Raw genomic sequence first — 19,707 nt, 5'->3', positions numbered from 1 at the left:
GGAACAGCCGGCTACCAGCGGGTGGTGGTTCTTTTAAGGGGCCCTTCCGTGGCTTACTTTAGAGGTGTATTGCTGACAGGCAGTCCGGCAGTAAAACTCTTCGTCATCATCATCATCATCATCACTTGTCACCACAGCTAATAATGCCATTCCTTTGCTTGCCAAATGGGGCTCTGTGGCCCCAGGAATTTAGATATTGGAAGCCCACCCCCCCCCCACCCTCAGTCAAACATCAAAGACTCTCTCTCTCCCTCTGCCCCTGATTTATAGTTTTAAGTGGTATGATGGCCTCAAGATGGTCTGTCAATCAAATGTTTTGAAGAGAACGTTCCCTAAGCATGCTGAACATGGAAACAGTAATGTCAGTTAGTAACCAATAACACTGCCTTCTACTGTATATAGAGACAGGGCTGCAGGGCAGCGTAAGAGTGCAGAGTGCAGCGCAGACATATTTCACCATGAGGAGAAGAGGTTTATCATATGGATGTGTTTAGCTATCTGTCTGATCTTCAGCGTGCAGGACTCTATCCATAGGAGGAACCACAGGGTATTCAAAGCATATTTTCCCCTCCGCTGAAGGATGTGTGGAACACTGTGGAATATGGTGTCATAAAACTATGAAGACCGGGGAAGATGGCAACCCCGGTTAATTAAAATGGCGGTCCTGTCGAATTCCTCAGCTGCAGCCCATAAACGTGCACATGATGTACAGTACCAAACACACTTCCTAGGGGCCTCAGATGCATTCCACTGATTCGTCTGTTTATGATGAGCTGGCCTGTGTGTATTGTGGTGCTTGTTCCTATATGCCCTTTTTCTCAAGGTATCTGTGAAGTACAGCTGCTGAATTGATGCAAGACACCCAAGGACTTACACTGGTTATTGTTGGCAGGTAGTAAGAGCTACTGGGGTAGACCAGCGTTTTGGTGAGGTGTGGTTGGTGGCTAATTGAGACAGGTAGCTAGCATCATTAGGGTAGTTAATCTCACCACTAACCCATCTTTTCTTTTAACCTTTATTTAACTAGGCAAGTCAGTTAAGAACAAATTCTTATTTACAATGACGGCCTACCGGGGAACAGTGGGTTAACTGCCTTGTTCAGGGGGCGAACGACAGATTTGTACCTTGTCGGCATTTTTACCTTATCGGAATTACGTCATACATTTTGTCTCTCTGTAAATCCTCAAGATCCCCTTTTCCTGTTAAAGTTTGACAGAGCCAGCACTGACACACAGAGTGTTCCCCAGAGAGTGCCTTGGGAGATAATATTCTTGCCTCTCTGCTTTGTTGTTTATCTCAACTCTCTCCCCAGACTGTGTGTGCTGAAAATAAATGGGGCTTTCTGGATAGAAAACGAGTAAACGTGTTCAGCACATACTTTTCTTCCTCGCTCTGTCTTTTCTTCCTCGCTCTGTCTTTTCTTCCTCGCTCTGTCTTTCTCCCTATCTCTGTGTGCATCCCACATCTGACGGCCAATTCCTTTCCAACGCTGTCATGTTTAGGAAAGTATTTTGTGATGCAGTAGACGCAGTGGAATGTCCAGAACCAAGACCCGAGGAGAGTCTCAGTTTTCCACAGCTTTGATATGTTGGCGTATCATGCTCATATTTTCTACGTTGCGTCTGGCTCACTTGGTAGGGCATGGCACTTGCGACGCCGGGGTTGTGGGTTCGATTCCCATGTATGCTGTCGCTTGGGATAAATGTCTGCTAAATGAATAACATCGTTAAGATACTGTATGATATGGAAAAAATAGAAAAATAATCCACAGTTGTTGGTTTTTTATATGTTTCTCATTGTCAAGGCAATGGATGGTCTTGTGTATTTGCTTTGGAAAATGGACCTGCCCATGAATGCCATTTTAACACATGCACCTCTCCTTTCTCTCTATTTCACACTCTCACAACTTTAAAGGAAAGAGCCAAGTGAAAAGTAATTCACTAACTAGGCCAAAGCCTGGCATTTCCTCCACACGTCAGCGATTCCCACGTTTGAAACATTGTTACCCCCTCACAACATAAGGGGCCAGAGGAAGTTCTGAGGAAGGGAGTGGGGGCATATCTTCCCCTCTCTTTTCCCCTCTAGTCCCCTTCCATGACCCACGGGGGACCAGGAGGGACATGGAGGGGTGATAAGATCAGTCCCAACCTGCTTCCATCACCGCCTCTGCCAGGAAGACTGCTAATGACGGCCGGTCTCATACCCTCTGCCCATGACTTACTGTGTGTGAGGAGGAATCTCCTCATCTTAATTGAACCCCTGTAAAACAAAGCTGGGATGGCCAGGCAACACGCTACAGGCTACAGGTTAGAGGAACAGGCACCAATTCACTGTCCACCCGACATATCATCGCTGAGGCCCTGGCCAGACACCTGCATATCTGGGGAGATAAGGGGAGAGCTAGGACAGTACTGGATGTCTCCATGAGCCATTGACAAAATGTAATGCTTCAAAACCACTGTCTGGGAAATGAGTAGTAAGTCAAGACCGTGTGTAATGGGTAGACGGTTAATTTCTCCGTCGAAGGAAACGAGTGATGTCAGTTCTCCTGACTGTTATGACTTTTTGTCCCATTGTTTGGCCTGCGTTTCCATTAGTGGACAGATCCCTTACTGGAGTTTCACAGAAGTGGCACGGAAAAGCCTTCTGGGTGGAGAAAGGCTTCGACCTGAGCTTACTTCCTGCTTTTGTTTGGACACTGTGGAATGGTGGACGATTGTATAAATATTTGCTCAAAATATCCTTTTCATATTTCTGAAAGCGTTAGCATCTGCGCCTCTCGGGGTAACGGTCACACCATAAAACAAACAAACAAATAAATGGCACACACCTGACTTTGTGTTCCCACACCAAAGGCAATGACTCTGTTCCACTCCTACCAAAGGCACTATGCCTCACATTGTTATCGCAGACCTTTCACTTACCCATCTCCAGCCAATGGCCTCATGGGCGATTTGATGTTTAAATTGAACATCTTCATAACTACCATGGGAATAAAACAACCACCCGCCATTACCATCCATCAAACGATTAGAAACGTATGCACTGCCAGTATGGTATGTCGATAGATTATGCAATACCGTCACGATGAGGCTAGACCCTAAGATACATTCATATGAGTCACACATAATCCCTTTCAGACTCTCTGACTCGTCTCCTCCCGGTCAACGATGAAGACGAAGCTAGGTGAAGACAAGTGGCCCACGCGGCAGCGGGGGAATGTATTTACGAGTTTGTACAATGATTCGGCGTAGTAAAACAGACTCAGTCTATATGGTTCACATGTAACAGTGTTTTTTGTAAGTCATAAAATATCCCATAAAAACATGACTATGATAAAAATGGAATAAAATAAAAATGTGTTGAATATCAGAGTGGATGGATAACCTGCCTGGCAGGTTACATCATTCATCAAACATCACCTTGTTAAATCCACCGATCACATGGGGCACCTTTAAGGCGATGTTATATCTGGACCTAAGAATTTCAGAGGACATAAAGATATTTTTATCACACAGGAACATTTTGTGGATTGGGGATCAGTAAATCAGTAGCCCTTTCTTTAATCTGGTTTTCATGAATGACAGGGTGATATAAACCTCTGGAATCATTTGACCAAATACCTTTGACCACTAGTTCTCAGCAGCCAAGTTTCCTTTTTGTTCCAGATTTTGCGCTCTATGGTAGCCCTACAGAGCCCTAATGACCTCACTAAACTCACCAACCAAATTGTCTCTCTGTTTCCTCAGGTCCACCAGGCCAGCTCCAACCCCCTGGGCTCCGGTCTGGGCTACCTGGAGCACATCTGCCAGCTCATTGAGAAGATTGGTCAGCTCCAGGAACACAACCTCAGGCTGCAGAAACAAATCTGTGGGCTGCAGAAGGATGGAAGGATGACCAAGACCAAAGAGGTGAGTCACATACAGACACATACTATGCGCTATCATCCTTATCAGCATACTCACACAGTGAGTGTGTCTGCTGGTCACTGGTGAGCACCCTGGGAAGAATCCCAGGTTAAAACATCTGGTTTGGACTTGTGCGTCTTATCAAAGATAGGCTTCCGTCACATAGCTTTTGCATGACATATCCAGTCTTGTCAGATCAGGGAGGGCGAAGACAGTAAGTACTGAGACAAAGCTAGCTTATGGTCAAACCATCTCTCTCAATGAGTTACAGCAAACAAAGGGGCCTTAACAGTGTGAATGTTCTAATGTTACGGTATTATGATTTATCTCAGTTACTACCTAATTTGTCAGAGATACAAAGCTCCTACAAATGTTGTAAAGACATTGTAAACGTAGCTGTAGGTCGTGCAGGGCAGACCTAAGACCATTGATCTTTGATTTGCAGCTGACTGCTGTCCAGGTGGTGCAGAGAGAGCCATGCCTTGAAGTGAGTGATTACTCACCATTAGGTCCCAGTGCTAATCCAGCGGTTTCAGAACGGCAGTAGGAGCTGTAAGTCATGCCGGAGGAAAGTGTATTTAATAAATAGAACGGCTGGGTACACGGTAGTGGTCGTTATAGCACGGTAAAGGGGTCGTTATAGCCTGGTAAAGGGGTCCTTATAGCACGGTAAAGGGGCTGTTATAGCACGGTAAAGGGGCTGTTATAGCACGGTAAAGGGGCTGTTATAGCACGGTAAAGGGGCTGTTATAGCACGGTAAAGGGGCTGTTATAGCACGGTAACGGGGTTGTTATAGCACGGTAACGGGGCTGTTATAGCACGGTAAAGGGGCTGTTATAGCACGGTAACGGGGCTGTTATAGCACGGTAACGGGGCTGTTATAGCACGGTAAAGGGGCTGTTATAGCACGGTAAAGGGGCTGTTATAGCACGGTAAAGGGGCTGTTATAGCACGGTAACGGGGCTGTTATAGCACGGTAACGGGGCTGTTATAGCACGGTAAAGGGGCTGTTATAGCACGGTAAAGGGGCTGTTATAGCACGGTAACGGGGCTGTTATAGCACGGTAAAGGGGCTGTTATAGCACGGTAAAGGGGCTGTTATAGCACGGTAAAGGGGCTGTTATAGCACGGTAACGGGGCTGTTATAGCACGGTAACGGGGCTGTTATAGCACGGTAAAGGGGCTGTTATAGCACGGTAAAGGGGCTGTTATAGCACGGTAAAGGGGCTGTTATAGCACGGTAACGGGGCTGTTATAGCACGGTAACGGGGCTGTTATAGCACGGTAAAGGGGCTGTTATAGCACGGTAAAGGGGCTGTTATAGCACGGTAAAGGGGCTGTTATAGCACGGTAAAGGGGCTGTTATAGCACGGTAAAGGGGCTGTTATAGCACGGTAACGGGGCTGTTATAGCACGGTAACGGGGCTGTTATAGCACGGTAACGGGGCTGTTATAGCACGGTAACGGGGCTGTTATAGCACGGTAACGGGGCTGTTATAGCACGGTAACGGGGCTGTTATAGCACGGTAACGGGGCTGTTATAGCACGGTAACGGGGCTGTTATAGCACGGTAACGGGGCTGTTATAGCATGGCAATGCTATAACTACCCCTTTACCGTGCTATAACATATTTATGTTTATTAATAACAAACATCAGGGGCTTTCCGGTCACCTGTTTAGAGAGAGCAGAGAAGTTAGAGTCTGTGGCTGGGCCAACGATGCATCATTCATGATGATAACCTGAAAAACCTGAAAAATCTACATCTGAACCCAAACAACATCGTACAAAAGAGACGGTTTACCAGAATTGGTGTAAAAAAATAAGAATAATCTGTTTATATCTGAAATAATGTCCATGTTTGCTAACCATGTACTGTATCTGTAACATCACTCTCTCACAGCTATCCAAAATTAGATAGACAAAGGTTTAACAAACAAATGTGGCTATGAAAATGTACAAATGCAAGCACAATATCAGCAGTAAAATAGGGCAAATTACGCTTCTTGTTTTTCTGTAGTAAGCACCATTTAGAGTAGTATTCCAGTAAACTCTCATAAAATAGCTACAATTCTGCTCAGTTAACAATGTGTAACCTATAAAATTCCCAGGCCAGCTCACCTCGCTCTCACTTTCCGTTCCCAAACAGGATGAATGCGTTCGCTCTGAATGTTATCTTACCAACGCCAGAGAGACATTCTTTTATAATTTATGGCTTTTTAAAAGTTGTGGCATTGTTGTCATTTTTAGAAAATCCGTATGGTAATAACATGGGCACATGGATGGCATTTAAACACACTTGAATAGAAAATGAGGCTCGTAGAGTTCACAGAGTCCCAAAGCTACCTCAATGTTATGTTTTTGTTTTCAGCTCAACACAAGAAGAAAACGTGACCTTGAATATGAAAAACAACAACATTGGCACAAGATTTCTCCCAACCCTATTGCATTGTATTCAACTTTGCCCCCTCTCTTGTGACAGTTGCCTGTGCTTCTAAAGAAAAGTATTTTGGCATTGTGTGGATGCCTCCCTTTCTTTTTGAGACTTTGGCACAATACCGAAGCGGCTCTGTTCAGGGGGTTTCAGAGAGCTTGTTCCAAACTATCCCTGTCAGTTTGGGCCTGGGGGCCGGAAAAGCTTTCCACTGAAGCAAAGGGTGAGCCCAGCAGGAGCATACACTACAAAGTCTTCAAAGACAGAAAGAGAGAGAAAAAAAGAAAGAGGGAGAAAGAGTGAGAGAGAGGGAGAAAGGGGGACAGTAAGAGAGCGAGATCCCAAAAAGTGCTCATTCAAAGACAACCGCATCCTCTCTTACAAAAGCTATTTCTTAACAATCTTAGCAGAACTTACAATTCTTTGAGGTCATCAAAATCTGACATGATCTCACCTCGATAATTATATTTGTCCAGATAACTTGGTGTTGTTATTCTCTCTGGGCCAAACCCTGACTTGAAAGAAGATTTTTAGGACCACACCGGCTGGCCTCCCAAGCGGTTGGTCTTTTCCCCTGCTGTGAGTGTTTCTATGGTTACGCCACAAGCTGAACCTCATAGATGACACATCAAAAGGAGGAGCAAGTCAGCTGGGGCACATCTAAGCTCCATGAATGACACCCATGGTTCCCTGTGCCTACACACGTCTACCCCACCTTTCAAATCAACACCAGGGTCCCCGCTGGGCTCATTATAAACACAGAGATCAATGAGACAATGGCCAGTTACCACCTACACAGAGCCCTCTTTTCTAGCTTCATCTGTTCTCTACCAGGACCAGCGTCCTTTGGGGTTTCTCGTGATGAACTGAGATGCAAGAGTCAATACTAGAGTGGAAGAAGACTTGTAATCAAGTTCCTAATGTGAGCAATGAACATGAGCTCACTCTTACGGACTCAAGCTTCCCCCTTTCCCTATCCTCAAAGCAGTACTACCTCAGACAATGGAGCCATCTGCAGGCTGTCTCTGGGGTATTGAGGAACGGGATTGGATGGAGGGGAACATTCCAGGGCCGAAGTGTTCTGGACCTTCCCTTTTCCCGAGTGCACAGAGGCAACAGTTTAATCCTCTTCTCAGAGGTCCGAGGTCAAAGGCCTGGTGTGGCCGGCCCTCTGAGTCCCCAAATGTGGGCTGCCTCCTTCTAAGGGCTAAGCACACACAGATGGGGTAGGTCCTTGGAGAGTGTAAAGACCACACTGTTATCGCTCATGGAACCTGGGCCAGGAACCTGAGCCAAGCCCCTTCTCAGTATGAGGCGGTGTCTTCACCAAGTGGAGAGGGTGGCCGTGGTTCCAGCGGGGATGTCAGACTATGGTCAAAGTTCTGTGAAACACAAACAAAGCCGTGGAGAATGACTTCAGTGGTCATTCATCATGCTATTTACCCCTTTCTATGTTTAAACGTCCAGTGGTTTCGTAACAGGCTATTCAGAGTTCGAACAAGGAATTCTGGGAGAGAGCACTGCCCAGAGATAATGTTATTCTAGTGTAGAGTTTGCACCTTGTGTCCAGGGTAGAGGTAACTTCAGTGCGGCGAAGGAAATTATTTTGCACAAGATTAGGAAGGGACTTCACCTAATGAGCCCCCTGGGCATCGGTCCTGGCTTCTAAAGTTGTGCAAGTGGCGAGTGTGTAACCTTCACGTGATGAAAAATCCCCCTACTGTAGAAGTGACACTACACGTTTAAATGTTAACAATGAAGCAGGAAAAAACAACACTTGTCTCCAGGCTTTCATCTTATTCCGTTTATGCTACTGCTGGGTGTCTGCGTTGTTTGAGTTATAATGGGATTTTTTTACATTAGCGTGGATGTGACATCGAGAGTTTCCTCAGCTGGGATAAAAGGATGTGAACATTTTCCTGGCAAATTCCAACTTCACACAATGACTCGGAAAGTCTCGCTCATTGTTCTTTGAATTGCCATACATGTATCGGCATAGCACATAGGTTGTAAGGCCTACTTTGGACAAGTTAATGTCGAGTTCAGAAGTTTATCTTTGAGGTTAGGTTAGCACAAACCCAACTCAATCTGGAAAATAAATAGTAAATACACAGTATATTACTTTAATTGTGAAAACAACAATTAAAGTAAGTTAAGTTAAAGTAGGTTTAAAACAATAAAAATAAACTCAGATATCCCAAAGACTCTTGTAAAAAATGTGGTAGCATATAAGGCCAAGAAATACAAGAGTGTGATGGCCATAACACATTTTCACTCTCCTGAGCCAAGTCTGCAGTATTGGAGGGCCATTCTTGACCAACGAGCGAGAAAAACAACAAAACTAGATTTGGATATTGTAAAATACATTTCATATGCCTCCTACTCACAGTCCTGTACCTTCTCTTCCTGTCTGTCCCCCAGGACTTCTTCCTGCAGCACTGTAGCTGTGGAACGGCCGGTATGGCCTTGCAGGAGCAGAAAAGACATTCCAGGAGTGAGTTCCTGACCACCTCCATGAGCGGCACCCTCTCTGACCTCTCCACCATCCCTGAGGTCACACACCACACAGGACTCACTGCCAGGGGAGGTCAGTTAACTACTTAATAACATGATAACAACCCATAATCTACATCCAGTTGTCTCTCCTCACTCAAAATCCAATGGATATTCCCATACATTCTCCAAACGTATTTTTGTCCCAGTTTGACTGTAATTTCATCAGATGTTTCCAGCCCAATCCTTTCGTTTCCCTCGGAAAACCACAGTGTATTATTTCACTGGCAGGTAGATTAGCACTTCATAACCTGCTCCTGCAGTAATCATTCAGTCACAAACAATCACAAGACCGATTTATAGTAATGTTTGCCCAAAGTTTTCCTGAAATGGATTTTCTGGGTTTATTTAAAAATCATTAGAGATTTTCAAAATGTGACCGGGCGACGACCCCAGGTGTGTTTTCGCCCAATGTTCACCTTTTCATCATCTCATATAACATTCCGAGCGACAATAGTCCCCCAGAAATATAATTATTTCCCCAAATGTTTGTACTCTCCTGTTTTCGGAGTGGCTCACGTTCCCTCAGGTGGGCTGGTGACAGTGTCGTGGTTCTGACTATTATTATTGACTTTTATTTATTCAGGGAAGACCAATTGAGACCAGTGTCTCATTTGTAATGGTGCCCTGAGGACAGAAATTCCATCAACACAACAACAAAAGATAAGACACAAGATAGCTAAAAATACATTACATAAGGTTATTACAACAAGTTATAATAGTCCATTGAAACAATTGCACAATTCAATAAACTCATTTAACAACAGAGTTTTAAACTTCCTTATCGGCACCAGGGAATCCAGGTGTAATTTGTTTTGTAAGATATTCTAGAACTGTGGTGCGTTAAAACTAAAGGCAGGTTTACTTTATGGAGACAAGTGGGACCTCGAGTTAACGAACCCTGCGACAGGACACAATGTGTGCTTTCTCATGGTGTCAAGTCTAGTTGCCACTATATTACGAAAGGTGTACCGCAAGGGTCTGTATTGGGACCTGTTCTCTTCACTATTTATATAAATAATATTGGTCTATGTACTCAATCCTGTAGTATTCATCACTATCCAGACAATACGGTTATGTATGCCACTGCACTGACTGTTGACTGAGCTATGTTAGAGCTGCAATCATATTCCCTCATTGGACGGCTCTCTCATCGAGCGGGTTCCAGCCTACAAATATCTGTGCGTTTGGATTGATAAAGATCTAACGATTAAAAAAACATACTGATGAGGTAGTTAAATGGAGGGAACATATAGAGTCCCATGGATTCAGGAATTTCTTGCTTTTCCGATAGGCAGGATTCAGGAAATTGGAGCTGTGGAGTAGGAGGATGGCGAACGGTCCTCTCTGTACTGCAATAACAGATTGAGGAGGTGGGGAGGTTGAGTGGGCAGTGGCGGCAGGTTGAAAGAAGGGGTTCCTCTGGGACTGCTGATTCCCATCACCATGTGTCATAACAGTTTCCCCCCACCATGAGTAGCGAGTGGTTCCAACCCTTGTGACTCTAGCCTCATTTATACCTGGCGCTAACATGCGTCCTTTGTCCTGATCTTTCCCACATTCTGATTGTGCCCACATTTTCAGAAATATGTTTACACATGGTATTAAAATGTGTCTCACTGTGTTTGCATTGTGATCAGCTATTCTTTAAAAAAAAAAAATATTTATTTATTTTAAGACCCATATTGATGCCATAAGTCAAATGGTGCCACCTGTCAATGATTTAAGAAGGTGGGATAATGATGAATTAAACGGTTTCACTGTCCAGATCCGTTTACACTTGTAAGGTATCCAGACACAATGCGTGCCTGACTACCTTCGTAGGTGGTCAGAAAAATCACAATCAGATCACAATGCGTATTTTAATCATCTCCAGTCTACACCGGTCTGAAAATGTGGGCACAATCAGAATGTGGACAAGATCAGAACAAAGGATGCATGCTAGAACCAGGTATAAACAGATCTTGTGATTCATTTATTCTCTCTCTCTCTCTATAGAGAGTGACCAGGGTGGATGCCAGCCCCTGGTGCCCCTTTGGAAGAGGGGCCTGTATCGGATGAGCTACACAGAGGGAGATACGCGCTCCTATCTCTCTGATAGTACAGAGGGTCTCTCTGCCCCACACAGACGGGTGAGTCACTCTTACATCCCTCCTCTGACTCACTGGCTCTGCACAATACCCTCAACCCCTGTTTACGGTGCAAATATCTACATCAGTGCAACACGATTTTACCACGACCAAGCAGTGGGTAAACGATGTTACCCGTTAATGATGAGAGATGTGTGTTTGGTTGTGTAGCTGAGTGAGAACTACACGTGGGGCAGAGTGAAGGATCTGGTGAAGAAGACCAAGCTGAGGAACCAGAGCAGACTGGGACAAACATCCACCTCCCTCAAGAGATCCTGTCCACAGCTTTACCGGTGAGGACACTCCCCGCCCACCCACCCCCGCTCTCTCTCGAAGGAAACACTCAGTCTACTCAAAATACTGTATCTCTTACTACATTATCTGTAAACAAACACGCAACTAACACTAGGATTACCTTTAACTTCATAAAATAAAAAAATAACAGTTGGAGCTTGTTGCTCCTTCAAGGATGTTTGAAAATCTTGAGCTAATCATGATACATGGAAGGAGAGGTTAAGTTGTCATTAATCACAGATCGCTTTAGTTTCATATTTTGTGGGTGCCTATTACTTCTAGATAATTTAGTCTTAGCAGAAAGAGGAGTTAAGACTGTCATTGGCAGTAGGTCATGGGTTGTGTTTGCAGAATGATTCAACTACTTCCTAGAAAGAATATTGACACTGAAAATACTGAAAATGCCCGACCGACTCATATCATCTTACCATTTAGAGATAATTACTTAAATAAAATTACTTTTATATTGCTATTTAAAATGCAGTTCTAACACATCACTTGTAAGTAGCGATTTAACTTTCCCCTGTGACAAGTTATCAGCCAAGCTAAACACATCAAAATCAAATTGATTGTGAGAATAAACGTACCACTAATCAGAAAATGTGCCTTGACAAATTATCTTTTGAGTAATAACCACGGCTTTAATATTTTATTTTACAACATTCAGCATACGCCATGGAGAACTTAGCCCACAACCACTGGTATCCATCTTAAATAGCGTCCGTAAAATGTCACAATGAAGCAAAAAAACAGACTTGTACACAAAGCAGATGCACTCCTCAGTGTCAGGGAGCGACTACTCACCGTTTATTTCAATATGACTGAGGCAAACATGATAAGCTTAAGTGTTTTTATCTGAGCACAAGCTTGTAAAATTATACTTCCCAAGTTCACTGGCTCTCTTCACTGGTGGTAATTGGTGACTAGCACCACTGGGTTTAAATGGCCAAAGCTCAAAACCACTGAAAACAAACTAATCTCCCTCATTTGTTCAACAAAACACAATTGGCCCCTTCTAACAATATGTCAGCTTTTTTTGCAAGCAGGAATCTACGCCAACATATTTGGAGTAGACAAAAAAGACGTGGTTATTTTGGGTTAGAAAGTATTGACACCCTTAGCGACTTTAGGCGAATACCAAACTATGACAGGTTCTTGGCACTTCAAGATTGTATTTTATTTTGTTAATGCGAGACGGGTGTGTCAGTGGATGGATTGTGGTATTATTTTGTTTGAGGGTTGTAGAACATAAGAATCTGGTGGGAGTTGAAGAGCTTGAGGAAAAAACAGCTATTTGTTGTGCCCTTCAATGTATTCCACAACTTGGATGGGCACTCCTCAGAGGGAGGGAGCTTGGCACGGACCCAGACAAATAGCGGAGGGGTTGCAGTGTCAGGTTTGAGGTATGCAGGGAGGAGTTGGAGAATTCCACATGTATTTCAGAGTGGTCCAATGATATATAGAGATATGCAGAATTTATCAAAAGGGAGACCCTCTCTTGGAAAGAAATGCATGTGGAAAAACCATCCTGGTCTCTAGCATTGTGCAAACTAATGCATTGCTCATTGTAATAGCATTGGAGCACACCAATAACAATGACCCATTTCCCTACAGCCCTGACCTGGGACCAGTGGACCTACCAGGAAGAAACAGGAACTCCATGATCGCCTTGGGCCATCAGAACAAACTGGACTTCCAGTGGCCCCGATAACCATTGTTGGTACACAAAGTTCTGACGCAAAATATTGTTAATGCGTAGTGAAACATGTTGGAAGCATGCTGTGCATGTAAGAGCACAACTGATTTAGCAGCTATCGTATGATCTATTCTCAGCGTACATGTGTAATAAAGATATCCATAGAGGTGAAGAGGCAACACTTTTGTAACACTGCCCACACTGAACGTCTTTGTTTTCTTCTCAGATACGAAACAGATGGCCTGAAGTGAGAAGAGAATGTCCGGAAGAGGATAAGGTGAAGTTGCACAGATTCTTGACTGGACTGAGAGGGTAGTGTGAAAGGAGGGGATGTGAGAAATAACACTTGTGATGGATGACAAAACTTTGAGTGAGGAGTGAAAAGAAAACAAAAAGAGGGATGGTCATGGACATCTCTCTTGAGATAAAAATCTAAACTAAGGGATTTTATTGTCTCAGATAAGGGAACATTGGTATTTATATGAGAATAGACATGCATGTACTCCACAATGTACATGAGTACGATACAAATGATTTAATCTTGTACTATAATCGTTTTCTATTCAATTCATATTGTAATGCTTTCTCGAAATATATGTTATGTTATTGACATTTCAGTACTATGTGTTGAAGAAAACAATAACTATTTGATATGGTTGTTCCAACTAAGAAATAGCCTAGACAATATTCTGGGGTGAAATTAAAGGGATAGTTCACCCAAATTACAAAATGACATTGGTTTCCTTACACTATAAGCAGTCTATGGACAAGCTATGACAGCAATGCATCATTTGGTTTACTTTCCCTGCCACTGTTTCAACATGCTAGCATTTTAGCATTTGTGGCACAAATCCCATTCAAGTCATGGGACCAATATTATTTGCGCATCATGCCCAAATCAATACATGATTTAAATTCTAGATAAGAGCGTCTGCTAAATGACTAAAATGTAAAGGTAAAAATAATTCAAAAGTATCTAAAGTTGCTTGTCAAACTCAACAAAGTCACATAGATTATTTGAACATGATGCTTGAAAAATACTAATATCGGTCCCATGACAGGGTAAGGAAACAAATATGTAATTTTGTGTTTGGGTGAACTATCGCTTTGGTTATCATGCTGTAACAGTCCTGACCTGTTTTATGTTGTTTTTTATGTGTTTATGGTCAGGGCATGTGTTTTGGGTGGGCAGTCTATGTTATCTGTTTCTATGTTGGTTTCGGTGTGCCTGGTATGGCTCTTGATTAGAGGCAGGTGGTTTGCATTTTCCTCTAATCAAGAGTCATATTTAGGTAGGGCATTATCACTGTGTGTTTGTGGGTGATTGTCTCTTGTGATGTCTTCGTGTCGTTATTCGATGTATATTCACAAACGGGACTGTTTGGCTGTTCGTTTTGTTTCGATGTCGTCTGTTGCCTGTTCGTGAGTTTACGTTTCAGTTATGTAAGTTTATGTTCAGGTTTTCGTTCTACGTTGTTTTTGTTATTTTGTAGTTTGAAAGTGTTTTGTTTTTGTTTCGTGGTACCATCTTCATCGTTGTAAATATAATAAAGATGGCATATTTCCCAGACTCCGCATTTTGGTCAGAAGATCCTTCTCTCCTCACCTCATCTGAGGATGAGGAGAGCGACAGCTCTTACAGAATCACCCACCAAAATACAGAGACCAAGCGGTATGGGAATGCTCGAGGGAGCAATAAGGATTTCTGGACTTGGGAGGAGATATTGGACGGTAGAGGACCTTGGGCTCAACCAGGGGAATATCGCCGTCCTAAGGAGGAGAAGAGGGCAGCCACAGCCCAGGAGCGCTGGTATGAGGAGGCAGCGCGACGACGCGGTTGGGAGCCCGTGAGTAAGACCCAAAAATTTCTTGGGGGGGGGCACACGAGGAGTGTGGCAAAGCCGGGTAGGATACCCGAGCCAACTCCCCGTGCTTACCGTGGAGGTAGAAGGCGTCGTACTGGTAAGACACCGTGTTATGCGGTAAAGCGCACGGTGTCCCCAGTACGCGTGCTTAGCCCAGTGCGGGCTATTCCACCTTGCCGCACTGGGAGGGCTAGGTTGGGCATCGAGCCGGGTGCCATGAAGCCGGCCCAACGTAGCTGGTCTCCAGTACGTCTCCTCGGGCCGGTGTACATGGCACCAGCCTTACAGGTGGTGTCCCCGGTTCGCCTGCATAGCCCAGTGCGGGCTATTCCACCTCGCCGCACTGGCAGGGCTACGGGGTTCATTCAACCTGGTAGGGTTGGGGAGGCTCGGTGCTCAAGAGCACGTGTCCTCCTTCACGGTCCGGTATATCCGGTGCCACCTCCATGTACCAGTCCTCCGGTGGCAGCCCCCCGTACCAGGCTGTCTCTCCGGGTTCTCTCTCCTGCTGTTTCCTCCTCTCCAGCGCAGCCGGTGCCTAGACCACGCACCAGGCTGTCTCTCCTTCTCCTCCCTACAGAGCTATCTGTCTCCCCAGCGCCATCTGAGCCATCCGTCTCCCCAGCGCCATCTGAGCCATCCGTCTCCCCAGCGCCATCTGAGCCATCCGTCTCCCCAGCGCCTACAGAGCCATCCGTCTCCCCAGCGCCTACAGAGCCATCCGTCTCTCCAGCGCCATCTGAGCCATCCGTCTCCCCAGCGCCGTCTGAGCCATCCGTCTGCCATGAGCCTGCAAAGCCGCCCGTCTGCCAGGAGCCGCTAGAGCCGTCAGCCAGACAGGAGCCGCTAGAGCCGTCAGCCAGACAGGATCTGCCAGAGCCGCCAACCAGACAGGATCTGCCAGAGCCGCCAACCAGACAGGATCTGCCAGAGCCGCCAACCAGACAGGATCTGCCAGAGCCGCCAACCAGACAGGATCTGCCAGAGCCGCCAACCAGACAGGATCTGCCAGAGCCGCCAGCGAGCCATGAGCAGCCAGAGCCGTCAGAGAGCCATGAGCAGCCAGAGCCGTCAAAGAGCCATGAGCAGCCAGAGCCGTCAAAGAGCCATGAGCAGCCAGAGCCGTCAGTGAGCCATGAGCAGCCAGAGCCGTCAGAGAGCCATGAGCAGCCAGAGCCGTCAGAGCGCCATGAGCGTCGAGAGCCGTCAGCCTGCCATGAGCGTCGAGAGCCGTCAGCCTGCCATGAGCGTCGAGAGCCGTCAGCCTGCCATGAGCGTCAAGAGCCGTCAGCCTGCCATGAGCGTAGAGAGCCGTCAGCCAGCATGGACCTGCCAGAGCCGTCCAAACAGGACCTGCCAGAGTCCTTCAGCCGGGATCTGCCCCTTGTCCCGGTGTTGCCCCTTGTCCCGGTGCTGCCCCTTGTCCCGGTGCTGCCCCTTGTCCCGGTGCTGCCCCTTGTCCCGGTGCTGCCCCTTGTCCCGGTGCTGCCCCTTGTCCCGGTGCTGCCCCTTGTCCCGGTGCTGCCCCTTGTCCCAGTGATGGTCCTTATCCTGGTGCTGCCCCTTGTTCTGGTGCTGCCCCTTGTCCCGGTGCTACCCCTTGTCCCGGTGCTGCCCCTTGTCCTGGTGCTAGCTGTTTATTTAGGGGAAGGTAGTGTTAGGGTGGGCATTAGAAGGGGTAGAAAGAAGAGGGGAGTGACTATGGTGGTATGGGGACAGCGTCCTGAGCCGGAACCACCACCGTGGTCAACTGCCCACCCGGACCCTCCCCTGGACTTTGTGCTTGTGCGCCCGGCGTGCGCATCTTGAGGGGGGGGTACTGTAACAGTCCTGACCTGTTTTATGTTGTTTTTTATGTGTTTATGGTCAGGGCATGTGTTTTGGGTGGGCAGTCTATGTTATCTGTTTCTATGTTGGTTTCGGTGTGCCTGGTATGGCTCTTGATTAGAGGCAGGTGGTTTGCATTTTCCTCTAATCAAGAGTCATATTTAGGTAGGGCATTATCACTGTGTGTTTGTGGGTGATTGTCTCTTGTGATGTCTTCGTGTCGTTATTCGATGTATATTCACAAACGGGACTGTTTGGCTGTTCGTTTTGTTTCGATGTCGTCTGTTGCCTGTTCGTGAGTTTACGTTTCAGTTATGTAAGTTTATGTTCAGGTTTTCGTTCTACGTTGTTTTTGTTATTTTGTAGTTTGAAAGTGTTTTGTTTTTGTTTCGTGGTACCATCTTCATCGTTGTAAATATAATAAAGATGGCATATTTCCCAGACTCCGCATTTTGGTCAGAAGATCCTTCTCTCCTCACCTCATCTGAGGATGAGGAGAGCGACAGCTCTTACACATGCCCCCTTGAACAAATGTGAAACACACATATCATACATATTTCAGGATTGTACTTAACTATTCAACATATTTTGTATGAATTCTCTTGTTTTGTTTTGAGTGTAGGCCTACGAGGCTGTGTGTGCATGCACTATACAGGGATAATAGATCGTGGCGATGTTGTGTGAATGTACTGTATATAACAAAAGTTAATTGTGTACAGTCATTGTGTATGTACAGGAGGGGAGGTATGCCTCTGTAAATTCCTATGTTTATATGATGGAAATGTATACCTTTTGGAGATAGGGGATCCAGATCCCTTATGATAAAAAACACTTTGAGGACGCTAGAAAACATTTGTGATGCATTGCCCCAAGGTTTTTTAAATGTTCCTCTCAAACATTTATGGAAAAAAAAAACAGAAAGAATAATTTCATATCACTGCAACATGTATTTTATCAGAGGCTGCTGTTGCACATGTTCATCTTCAAGATATATATTTTTTTATTGTGACATGCAAGTCTGGTTTGACAAGCTAACGGTGATGAAGCTTTTCTACACCACGGTTACATTCCCTGGGTTTCCAGAAATCCTGGTTGGAATATTCCCGTATTTTCTGCTTTTCCCACGTAATTCCATGAATCTTCCAAACAGGCTTCCTTGAAAAATTGGGAATGTTGGGAAAGCTACTGGAATTTTGCAACCTTAGTTACATCACTATGAGCTTCCTTTGATAACAGACAGGCAAGTGCCATGGTACCTTGGAAATCTCACTGGGTAACTACAGAAGGAAAGTTCAACACAGAAACTTTGAAAAGGATGATTTAAAATGGCTTCAAAGCCTTGACATCGAATTGAAATACAGCAGAAGTCAATTCCAACTGCTCAAAACTGTCCAGCGTTGTTTACAACAGGAATGGAGGTCATCAAATTTTAGAAAACACAAATCCCACAGAACGAACAAAACAGTTAGTTATCCAGTATTGACTTCAGAAATGTGAACAACAGTATAGTACAACACCAATGAGTTATTCATCATGGTCAACATGTACTCCTATTAAAATAATAATGTACTCTGTAGTACTGTACATGTAGCACAGCTGTAGCTGTATCATACGCAATTAATGTACTTCTAAATACTCTAATCAAGTAGAAAATACATCTGTTGCAACTTGAGAGGCAGTAAATGCTGTCAATATGCATGATAGGCCTACATGTTTTGTCAGGACTGGGATCTAAAGACAAAAGATTGTGATATCTGTATATTGTAGATTTACAGTAAGTTGTACATGGATGGAATATCTCAATATGCATAATGTATCATAATTCAAAGTTATTTTTCAAAATAAAGTTGACATTTCCAATGACATGAAATGCTGTGCTTTTAGTAATTTTATACCACTCACAGTGTCCTGCAGGATATAAAGCAAATCATGTTTCTCATGGAAAGAAAGATGTAAAGATCACTCATTCACTAGAAACTAGAGTTTCCAAATAAGTGGAAAGATACACTCAACAGTGTGCCCTCAGAGATTCCCCTCTCTTTATGATTCATTCTACAGTAAAAACCTATTATGCGGTTTTCTTGGAAATTCTACACAGGGACACTCGATATCCACACTTAAATGAATCATTGTTCATTAACAGCATGCTGAAGAGGTCACAGTCAAACTTCGATGCATAAAGTACCGGTCTGAAGTGAGCTCTCCCGGGGCAGTCCCGTTAGTTCTCTTATATACTGCTTACACAGACAAGTTACACGTGCATGATTGAGCTTATTCATCATTCATAATTAATTCTACATTAACGTTTGGTTCATGCATATGACCGACCAATACCTCACAAGGCTTCCTCTCCAAGCTGAGACCTTGAAACTGAGAAACTGAGTCCTTGCGTTCTCAAAACAAGGTTCTGGGCGTACTACCAAATTGCTCTACTGATAGTGAGGATTCCTCCCAGGCACGTTCAATCAGTCACTTGCATGAACACAGAAATTGGTTATTAGAACAGCTCAAACAGAGAACACAGAAATTGGTTATTAGAAAAGCACAAACATAACATTTTCCCTCACAGGGTAGAGTGTGCATTGGATACAACACAGAGTTTGTAGTTCACAGTAATCCATTTATTAAACACATAGAATATCAACCAATCGCCCAGCAGAGCTAGCAGAAGCTAGCAGAGCTAGCAGAAGCTAGCAGAAGCAGATCCCATGAATAGACAGCCCAGTAACCTTACGCTTTCCCTAACTTACCCTGCCTTTCACCAGGTCCCTGCACTTAATCCCTAAACACTCTACCTTAATCCCTAAACACTCTAAAATTAACTAAACATAGGGGGGTAAATAAGATGATAAAGCAAAGGGACATCAGATATTGTCTATGAATGTTAAGGAAGGGGGGGGGGGGGTCTATTAAATGAGGGAAATTGGAAGTGGTGTGGAGAGCGCTATATTTAGATGGAGCAGAAGAGAGCGGGATAAATTCGCCCAGGGGAGAAGCCCCAT

At 44.8% G+C, this 19,707-nt stretch overlaps 1 protein-coding gene across 3 annotated transcripts in view; it reads left to right on the top strand.

Annotated features, from left to right (window-relative positions):
• Positions 1-14,583, top strand: part of LOC129851543 (uncharacterized) — a 32,296-nt gene extending 17,713 nt beyond the window's left edge. For 2 of the 3 annotated variants that reach the window (XM_055918165.1, XM_055918172.1), the window contains exons 3-8: positions 3,750-3,911; positions 8,763-8,928; positions 10,893-11,026; positions 11,195-11,316; positions 12,932-13,037; positions 13,240-14,583. In XM_055918165.1, the coding sequence (XP_055774140.1) occupies positions 3,750-3,911; positions 8,763-8,928; positions 10,893-11,026; positions 11,195-11,316; positions 12,932-13,028 (681 nt within the window). In that variant the 3' untranslated portion in view covers positions 13,029-13,037; positions 13,240-14,583. The remainder of the gene's footprint in view (positions 1-3,749; positions 3,912-8,762; positions 8,929-10,892; positions 11,027-11,194; positions 11,317-12,931; positions 13,038-13,239) is intronic. The other variant, XM_055918168.1, reaches the window with a different exon arrangement.
• Positions 14,584-19,707: the final 5,124 nt, after the last annotated feature.

This window comes from Salvelinus fontinalis, chromosome 1 (genome assembly GCF_029448725.1).
Source record: "Salvelinus fontinalis isolate EN_2023a chromosome 1, ASM2944872v1, whole genome shotgun sequence".
Lineage (NCBI taxonomy): Eukaryota > Metazoa > Chordata > Actinopteri > Salmoniformes > Salmonidae > Salvelinus > Salvelinus fontinalis.
The sequence above is the reverse complement of the archived record's forward strand: the minus strand, read 5'-3'. Positions and strand labels throughout refer to the sequence as shown.